Source organism: Pecten maximus, unplaced genomic scaffold (genome assembly GCF_902652985.1).
Source record: "Pecten maximus unplaced genomic scaffold, xPecMax1.1, whole genome shotgun sequence".
Lineage (NCBI taxonomy): Eukaryota > Metazoa > Mollusca > Bivalvia > Pectinida > Pectinidae > Pecten > Pecten maximus.
Genome location: NW_022982912.1, coordinates 63,531 through 74,542, shown reverse-complemented (window position 1 = coordinate 74,542; position 11,012 = coordinate 63,531). Strand labels below are relative to the sequence as shown.

Here is an 11,012-nt window from a genome sequence, read left to right as displayed (position 1 = left end):
ATCTTATAAAACTAACAGCGACTGTTTCACACTCTTGTCCTCATCCTTTCCTTACAGGACATCTCCAATGAATGAAAACACCCACTTAATACTTAAGTAGGAACTCCAATGGCTGCCTTCAATCAATGGAGGATATGCAAATGTAGATTTTGGATGATACGGTGTACTAATGCATCACAGTGTTAGTACACTGTATCACCTTACATTTGCATCACGTCAAGCATAGGAAAGGCCAATTAGGGCTTACGGGACCTTTGATTACACAGCGGTACATATTCGCACCTGTGCTTGAAAATAAAAGTGTAGTTCTTGCAAAAACCTACGCATTTATGCCAAAGGAAATCGATTTTCCTATATGTACATATATTTCCGATATATTTTTATATCGCTGCAGCCGTTTCATGTTTAACAAATTTGTTTAAATACGTTTCAGAGTATTCTAAACATTCACATATTAATTTTTTTCAAGAAATAAAAGTGAAGTACTGGGATGAATTGAATTTTACTTCATTCCCTGACAAAAATGTAGGAGGTAACGCTTATTTTGTCCCCTCAGGTAGACTAAGTACAGTTCACCCCTCCCCAGTACTAATCCCTACCCAAGTCAGTACCTCTATATACTAGTCCCGACAATTATCTCCGCTTGACACTCCAACAGCCCCGGTAAACGGTGACGAACTACAGTCAGCACTCAATGTATGTGTTATTTCTATTCCTTTTCCATTTTATTTGAATTTTCACGTTAACTGCAACTAGTCTTCGAGACAGTAGCCGCCGACGATGGAGTTAGGGTTAGATCCCCCACTGAGGATTGTATTGCTAAGATACAAACTTTAGCTCGTGATATGTTACATATCCCTAATGCCCTGGCAATTGATAGTGCCCACAGGATTGGCGAGAAAAGACGGGGCAAGACCCGTCCGATCGTCGCCCGTTTTAACACGAAGCATCGCCAGCAAAAGGAGGAGGTGAAACGGAGGTCAGGGAAACTGAAAGGAACCAGTGCGTTTATTTCGGACCAGTATCCCCCCGAAGTACAGGAGACGAGGAAACGTATATGGCTTATATGCAAAAAAGTTAGGGAGGAAAACAAGAAAGTATAGATGGGGAGCTCTACATTGAAAAGTGTTCAGCCTCACGCGCAACGGACAGGAAAAATAATTCGATATCCGCCCGTCAGGGAACATCCGGTAGAGGGAAGCGATAGGACATACATGTAGTGAATGAGAGACTGACTATTCTATCGTGGAATATTAATGGAGGTTTAGACTCAAAGTTAACTATACATGATTTTGTATCCTTTATAAAAAATATGATATCGTTTTTCTCTCAGAATGTTGGATCCCTAATGACTACAGTGTAGAAATCGAGGGTTTTAATTATCATTTTATACCCATAAAACGTACGTCCCACATTCAAGGAGGTGGAATGTGTATCCTGATCAGTTCAAAATTTACAGATTATATTTCTCTTTGTGAAATAATAAATATGATTCTATAGGATGGTTAAAGATATCCAAAACGCTAACAGGTAAAGAAAAAGATATATTTCTAGCATGTGTATATATGCCTCCTGTTGGTTCCCAATATTATAATCAATATAATTGTGATTTATTCTATGAATTAGAAACAAGTATATGTAAATATACCCGAGAGGGTGATACAACGTTGTTAGGTGATTTAATAGCCGCACTGGTAGCTTGAAGGATTATATTCAAAATGATAATATACACATAAGTGTTTCAAGACAACTTTCAAATTTAATCACGTATATACCAGATGTGGATATACAGAAGCGGATCAACACTGATAGTGTAGTAAACCAGTTTGGTTACCGTTTAATTGAATTATGTAAAACCTGTGGTATACGTATTTGTAATGGAAGGGATGCTCTATGCTCTACAAATAGTTATACATATTGTGGACATAATGGTTCAAGTGTAATTGATTATCTTTTGATAACCCCATCTTTATTTACATCTGTTCATATGTTTTTTGTTGGAAATTTTAATATGTCGTCTGACCACGCCCCACTACACGTGGAAATGAATACAGGTTTCCCATTGGTCGAGAACAGTGACACACGCGTAGACATGAGTGCATACAACACACGAACCGTGTATCGATGGAACGATAGTTTGAAAGAACAATTTCTGGAAAAACTAGAATCAAATATAATGAAACTTAATGACTCGGTACATATTGAAGTTGATGTTACACAAGAGGTTCCTCTGATCCGACATCAGACTTTTAAACAAATCGCCAATGCTTACATACCAGTAATATGTACCAGTGATTGTTATATAAAGGCTTGCCAGACATGAACATGTACTTGACTTAATTGTCCCCCTAACTTGTTGCCATGGGTACTAATCCCCCTCCCCACCACCATCAACTTCACCTGATGGCCATGGGTACATACTTGATTATGTGTCATCGGGCTCAGGTGTGTAAGTCATAACCACACCTGGTCAGTTTCTCCTTTTTACAATTAGCCCTATAGGGGGTCTATTCATAGCTTGGTCAATCTTTGTTCAGAATTCTTGATCTGTTTACCTTTACCTAAATTAACACTTTGATACAAGTTTTTTTCAATTCATTTAGTGTATTACTTAAACCTTACGGTTTATCAGTACAAATGCAGTGAATAAATGCAGTGAAAATATAGATAAATACATAAAAACAAAACAATAAAGTTCGGGCACACAGAGACAACACATACGCGATCGCAGCGCTAGTGCAGAGAATGATTTTATTTTAAAATTAAATGCTATCGTCTTTTGTTGCCGAGAATAATAAATTTTCCTAAATTTGAAAGATCCTTATATGACCTTAATATTTCCGGTTTCTAAAAGTTGTACAAATTTTCGCATACTGTTCTATAGTAGTACAGTTTGATAAAACGTTCTTCCGCTTCCCGATACAGCATTCATTCCATCAGACGCCATTTCACTGTCGTTTCTATGTGTTCGCTTCGTCTAGGATCCGCTTTTTATAAGAACCAGACAATTTATTCAGAAACGGCCGATTATTTGTGAGCGTCAACCGTAGCATTTCCGTAGCACTTCCGTAGCATTTCCGTAGCATTACCGTAGCATTACCGTAGCACTTCCGTAGCATTATCGTAGCATTACCGTAGCACTCCCGTAGCATTACCGTACGTAGCGTTTGCGTTGAAGACGGAACAGCGAACGTACACGGGTCTGAAACATAAAAATGTTTAAAGGAATGTAGTGATCACAGGGGCTATCGCCAATCGGGGTTATCGATGAATAAGTCGGATTTTTATAAGGTTTATCTGGAGTCCAAATGGAGTGCACTTGGTTGTAACCTTTAGTCTACACTCAATTGTATATGAATACTTAATTTATAGTGTTGTGGCTGTTTACTGATGTCATATATATGTTACTCAGAATCTCGAAAACGAGTCCCTGTGTATGACACTACCCTATATGTAACTGAAAGGTTTACATTTATGTTTGTGCTTTTTACCGGCTTTTGAAAAATATAACACTTTAAAGGGACGATAGAACACCAGAAACCTTCGAGTTATCATACATGGAGCATTGCTTTGAAGAAAACAGCACTTAAACAAAGGAGATATTTGAGGATGGAAATAGTTTCCATTCATTTTCTCCCTCCACATATATCTATTGTGCGTCCAAAAATAATATTGTCTTACGTAGTTATATATCAAAGACAAGAAAACAACGAATACAGGATGTGCGGATATGTATTTCGTTTCCAGCATAACAACAACATCATTTAACAAACAATTGTTGATGATTCAATAAATAAAACCATCTTACTGATTGAAACTGTTGATGTACAACAAAGTAAACTTTGTACTTTTTTCTTTCCGTAAATACTAGATAGGTACCCTATATCACAGGTAATGTCGCCGACCAGGTAAAACCACGATTTACTGTGTAGAATGGAAACCTGTGTTAGATAGCATGCGATACCTCAACAAGAGAAATATATCTGAAGTATATCAAACCTGATCGAAACTCGTCAATAACCAATTAAACCCAATGTACATGATTATAAAAAAATAAAGTCAAAGGGCCGGGAGGTTGGGGTAATCCACATAAGAACCAACAAATTGACAACATCCTCACTGTTCGACACCGACCAACGCAATGCCCTAACTCTACACACCCCACGTGTAGTGTATACGTAATGCCGCGTAAAGTCGCAGGAAGGGAGATAACTCGTACGACCTTACACTCTTTGAGGAAAGGATATCTACTAAGTGTCCGAAAATAGTCTCCTCTCACAACAAACACGCAAATACCATTTGCCGACTAGCCCTACTGTATACAGTATTGTATTTATATTGTGTACATTGTTGTATGTCTACTGTATACATTATTGTATTTATACTGTATACAATATTGTATTGATACTGTATATATTATTGTATTTACATTGTATACATTATTGTATTTATACTGTATATATTATTGTATTGATACTGTATATATTATTGTATTGATACTGTATAAATATTGTATTGATACTGTATATATTATTGTATTGATACTGTATATATTATTGTATTGATACTGTATACATTATTGCATATATACTGTATATATTATTGTATTCATATCGTATACATTATTGTATTGATACTGTATATATTATTGTATTGATACTGTATAAATTATTGTATTGATACTGTATACATTATTGTATTGATACTGTATATATTATTGTATATATACTGTATACATTATTGTATTTATACTGTGCACATTATTGTATATATACTGTATACATTATTGTCTTTATATTGTATACATTATTGTATTGATACTGTATACATTATTGTATATATATTGTATGCATTATTGTATTGATACTGTATATATTATTGTATTGATACTGTATACATTATTGTATTGATATTGTATACATTGATGTATTTATACTGTATACATAATTGTATTTATACTGTATATATTATTGTATTGGTACTGTATTCATTGTTGTATATATACTGTATACATGATTGAATATATACTGTATACATTGTTGTACTGATACTGTATACATTATTGTATATATACTGTATACATAATTGTATATATATACTGTATACGGTGTTGTATTTAAGTTTTAATAAATTTTATTCCGAAGTGTCAATATCTATCCTCCCCGGCCACTAGAAATGACCCCATGACCCCTTCCGTAGGATCAGACGTGTCTAACAGTAATGTATATTTACAGCGGAACCTTGTTAGTACGGAAACTTGCATCCGGATGAACCAGGTTCCGCTGTGGCTCATTTGTTTTATGTGATACGTCAAAGTGACTATAACTGTAAACCGAAGGGAAATATCAACAATGCTATCAACAATTAAATATTTTTCCTGTAAAATACCACAATTATCGTTTGTTCCAGTTACCAAGACTTTTGTTTGTTTTTTTAGTTAAAAATCCAAATAAAACAAGTCCTGCATAATGAGGCTAGAAAATTCCACAAATATAAAATGATATGTATTGAACTAAAGGAATGTTTTATTCTTTCAGTTTTTAACATCAAAGTACTCTCTTTGATACCACAAATGTTAACACTAACTAGACTGGAGTTCGGAGTTCGAATCACCAAAAGGTCACGTTTTATTTTTAATGTGTTTTACTACTATGTGATTATTCTTGATCATATTTGAAAGATATTTTTCAAAAGTTTATAAAATATATTCAGTATAAAGATAAACACGTTCAGATAGGAGGAAAAATGTATTTGAATAAGATAATAAGTACAATGAACGATTTTCTCTGCAAACTGCCACTTCCATAGTAGAAATACCAAATGAACGTAGATATAGGTAGTGGGAAATCCTACTTCACTTCTCAATCGGAGTGGGGGCTATAGTCCGTCAACTCAATTTTCTGCACTTTTCTCAGTCATGCTTCAAGGTATGTTATTAAAATATGAATACCTACTGGTCGAGTTCGAGTTTCAGTGTTTAGGGATCAAGGTCAAGGTAAAGGCCACTGTTACTATTTAGATATAGATTTCCTCCCCGTCTGTCTGTTTGTCCGTCAACTCAAATTTCCGCACTCTTCCAACCTTGGATTTTCTGTGAATTAATTGAAATGATATAAAACAACAATTCAGTAACGTAACAGTAACTTTTATTACATGTAAACGATGACATTTACAAATGATTGGTACACACCAGGACCAGACAGGGTCATGACCTGTTGACACTACATATTAAACTGTAACAATGGTGGTACAATTCGTGACGTCACGTAAAATGAACATCCATATTATACATCACTTAATAAGTATCAATGCGGTAATTTTAATGACATAAAACATAAATATTTACAAATGATTGGTACACAACAGGTCTAGACAGGGTCATGACCTCCTCAAACTAAACTGGATACATATTATAAACAGTGACAATGGCTGTACTACAGTACATGTTGTACATGTATCGGATTGAAAATAATATATTTCGGGGTCATACCAAGTATTTGTGGGTAAAATAGTTTTGGTAAGATCCACAGATATTAGTCGTATTGACAGACGAGGCGAGTGTCAGTGGTTATACACCTTAAACAGATACAGGAGTGTTGATTTCAGATTTCATTACAGTAGTTGAAATGTATCACAGTGACGTGATTACAAGTTCCAAACCCAATACACATGTACTAAGTCAACTAAGATTACACGCAAAACAAACGGCCTCTTCAAATCAGTTGGGTGGTTAACATCCTTTATATAATTGTGTTGTTTAAAACAACGCGAAAAAACAACGACAAAATATTTCAACATTAATTACATTTCTTATGTAATGTGTAGACAAACATTGATAAAAGTAAGATATGATATCGAACTAAAAAGTTAATGTTGTTTAAGTCCACTGATATAAACTGTCTGTACCCTCACTCAAGGTTGAGTCACTCAGTCACTATAATACTTGAGGAGTATGAGTCCTCTATCTAACCCTAAGTGTGACCACAACACATCACCCTTCTGTATACCTACTACCCACTGGTCTCCTTTGTTTGTGTGAAGTGTTTTTATGTACTTCCCTGCTCCACTTATCAGTTCTATTGTTTTCCTTGTCATGTCAGCAATAACAATATTACCCTTACTGTCATATACAACTGTAAGAGGACCAAACCTGTCTGGTGTGATCGACCCCCGCACCTGCATCCCCTCCCCCCGGGCCTGTATCCCCTCCCCCTTGTAGTTGACCAGGGGCTGGAGTGTTGAGTTGTACACAATGATATGTTTATAACCCACTACTACAGCTATATTACCTGTAACACCACATTGTGATATTGACCATACTTCCCCCTCCACAATGGCTGTATGTAACACCTGACCGTCCACTGTATACACCCCCACCTTGTACCCCTGTCTATAACAGTCTGTACCCACCACTACCCGACCCTCCCTGGTCACACACAGTCTGACTGGGCTATCCTCTGTAGTGAATCTTGTGACTGGTGTATATGATGTAGATACTTCACAGATAGTCTTATCATCATAACAACAGAACCACAGACGACCTGTGGTGGGGTCCAGACTGATGTCCTCGATCTTACTGCTGTGTCGTATCGTCTGTATGACCTGACCTTGGTTGTCGATGAGATTTACTGTGTTGGTGTCCCGCTTACACAGCCACGCACGTCCATCAGATGTAGGGCAGATCGACCAGATGTTACCCGGGTATGGGAACTGGGACATGACGGTTGGACGGTCACGAAGTTTGTACCGGACTTCTCCAGTGGACGCTTGATCAAGCCTCTTTAGACTGTTTTGGTCGGACTACTGGACATTGGTCGGAATGACCACCAGTTGCTAATCCTGCCTGGAGATGGTCAGTAGGAAGTTTGAGGTTCCCGAGGGCCTGTTTCAGGTGACTTAGTCTGTCCATTCCCGGAGTAAACTCGGCCATGTCTATGTTAGGTGTCGGTGGGATGTCTGGATCCAGTTCCCGGATTTCTGATACCGAGTCGTACACGAGTACAGCGGTTCCTGTCTGGAGAGTCTGGTTATACTCAGATGAGAGTTGCTTCAGAGTATCCAACCTCTCCTCCAGGTTTGTGATGTGGGTCTGAATTAGGTCCATGGCCGCCACCTCCATCTTGTCACAAAATTTTATGTAATCGTCGGTGATCTTGTCCAGTTCTAATTTACACTGGTTATTATTGTCAATAATTTTTTTGCGAAGATTTTCGTAATTAGGTTTACATGAAGTCATTTTTGTTCGCGATGAAATTATTTCCTGCTTCAATTTCGGAATATTAACGTTGTCGGTTTCATTTAAAAAATTTTGAATAACACTTTGGTTTTCTTTATTGATTTTTGAAATTTCAACAAAACTTTTGATATGTGATATATGTGTGGAAATTGAGCAAGTCGGGCAAATTAGCGTTTTACAATTTTGGCACAAAAAAATCACGTCATTGTCTTTGTGATCTTTACACTTAGTATTTCCCTTAGCCCTAATATGAAGCTGTGCCCGGGGGACGGCGTTTCCAGAAGCCATGATAAATATATATATATATATATAGGTGTGTATATTAGAATGGTGATTTGATGTGACAAGATGGAATGCGGGGCTCTGGTAGATCTCTTGTTTTTTTCTTCTGTATAACAAAGAAATGACAGAATTAATAACAAGCAGCTTTATTGTTATAGATAGATTTTATACATATAAAAAATCCCGAATCGTTATCCGTATGATAATAAAATTCTTCTCACATACAAGATTGACCAAAGTTAACTTTCTCCAATTGTATATACATACGAATAGAAGTTACCGTCTAATTAGAGGTAAAGAGAGGACGGTCAGAACATATATATATACAACGTTATGAGTTGTACGTACAACATAATTCTGGTGTATGTATAAGATAAGTCAAATTAATAACATACCAGTCGAGATCACTGACCCTCAAGTTTAGCTATGGTTGTGTCTTTGGTGAGGATCTTAAATAACGTAAGTGGTTTGAATATGACAGTGAGCTAGCCACCAGCTACTACAATTTTTAAAGTATGACACTATACTCACGAAGTAGTAAAATTCCAGTTTTTGACAGCAATTTGATGTGCTACGTTCCCTGGTTTGAAGAATGATGTCCTCCGAGAGACTTTGGGGGTACTACTGCCTGGTTGAGATAAAAGTAGAACAATAAACATATTTTTCGTCTAAAAGGCAACAATACAAATGGGAAACATTGATGTAGATGCTCGAAAATGTATCAATTTTTTATGAAGTATTAAAACATGAGTTCCCAGACGGATCTTTCCTTCTACCATCGAATTATCTTTATGTGTTCTGAATGTAGATTTTAAGTCCGTTTTATCATTTGGCAGTATGAAATGTATGAAAGATAAAAGAAACAAATTCTGAGAAATAGCGATTGAACTTCAGCTGACAAAAAATCCAAGATGGGTACCTGTCGGTCCATGGCCAGACTTAAATTTGAGTGGGCACAACTAGGGACCAAGCGTAACAACTAGGGACCAAGCATAACAACAAGGAACCAAGCGTAACAACAAGGAACTAAGCGTAACAACTAGGGACCAAGTATAACAACTAGGGACCAAGTGTAACAACTAGGGACCAAGCATAACAACAAGGAACCAAGCGTAACAACAAGGAACTAAGCGTAACAACTAGGGACCAAGTATAACAACTAGGGACCAAGTGTAACAACTAGGGACCAAGCGTAACAACAAGGACCAAGCGTAACAACTAGGGACCAAGTTTAACAACTAGGGACCAAGTGTAACAACTAGGGACCAAGTATAACAACTAGGGACCAAGTATAACAAGTAAGGACCAAGCGTAACATCTAGGGACCAAGTGTAACAACTAGGGACCAAGTATAACAACTAGGTACCAAGTGTAACAACTAGGGACCAAGCGTAAAGACAAATGAAATTTGGGAAATATTCTCCAGGAATTTTCACGAAATAACGTAACAAAATTTCAAGATGGCCACCTGTAAACCATTTTGTTCCCGAGCCTAGATGTACATGACTACGGATCAAGGGTAATGTACATGTGGAGTTTAATATGTATCCCTAAGAATTAGCGATAACTAATTCCTACGGTAAAGATGAAAGACGGCCGCATTTCGGCCATTTTGTTTTCCTGATCAAACTCAAAAATATAATTGGGCACAACTAAAGACCAATAAAAACATATATGTTTTGTTTTAGAAAAAGAACTGGCCCTTCAATACATCTCAAGAATAGCGATAACCAGAATTGTTTACGGGCGGACGACAGATATATGACAATTAGAATAATTTGAATAATTTTCAAATGTTGAAAAAAACTTGATCATATAAATCAAGGCCACTAATTAACACCTGATTGTAGTTCAGAGCTCCGTGTAATGTAAAACCTGATGACTTTGTAAGATCATGATTTTTTATTTTTTTTTTTTTTTTTTACAGATATCTTAACTTCCTATAATATTCAACATTTACGTAAAAAAAGATGTTGTGATTGACTTTATGATACTTAATATTTTCGTACGAGTTACTTCCCTTCTCATCAGACAGTCATGGTCCGCAAAATATTCCTAAGTATGGCGAGAGTGTCGAAATTTTGTTGATAAACATCTCTTCCTGACACAGGATATAGCAAGCATTTTCAAACCCACTGTCCATTTACAATGTATCACATATATTCAAGTCCCTGTGCGTTCCTTATTAGTATTGTAATGTTGGACTGATATCATTTGTTAACCTTTGATAGGGAGGGGTCGATGGTACCTGGTAAAGAGGGAGTACATTGGGAAGTAATTGATTGGGATATAGACTGTGATTCCAAGGGTTACAGTCTAGCTACGAAATTGTTCAACGACTTACCAGTAGAGGTGGATACTGTTGGAATTCGTATTAAAACGACGAATTGTTTCTCATTCGTTACGAGAAGAATGGAGTAAATTAAGAATTCAAATGACATTAAGTCCTTCACAATTTTGTACTCACCGATTAGTCAACTAAGGATGTTTTCGC

At 36.5% G+C, this 11,012-nt stretch overlaps 1 protein-coding gene across 1 annotated transcript; it reads right to left on the bottom strand.

Moving 5' to 3' along the window:
- Positions 1-6,129: 6,129 nt before the first annotated feature.
- On the bottom strand, positions 6,130-10,992 carry LOC117321135. The gene is made up of 3 exons (XM_033875603.1): positions 10,986-10,992; positions 9,050-9,146; positions 6,130-8,621 (listed from the first exon to the last, which is right to left on the bottom strand). The coding sequence occupies exon 3, from the start codon at positions 8,522-8,524 to the stop codon at positions 7,772-7,774; it is 753 nt and encodes a 250-aa protein (XP_033731494.1). The 5' UTR covers positions 8,525-8,621; positions 9,050-9,146; positions 10,986-10,992; the 3' UTR covers positions 6,130-7,771.
- Positions 10,993-11,012: the final 20 nt, after the last annotated feature.

What these genes read in the sequence shown, in the direction of transcription:
- LOC117321135 (XM_033875603.1), bottom strand. Translation starts at nt 8,524, where the DNA reads ATGGCTTCTGGAAACGCCGTCCCCCGGGCACAGCTTCATATTAGGGCT.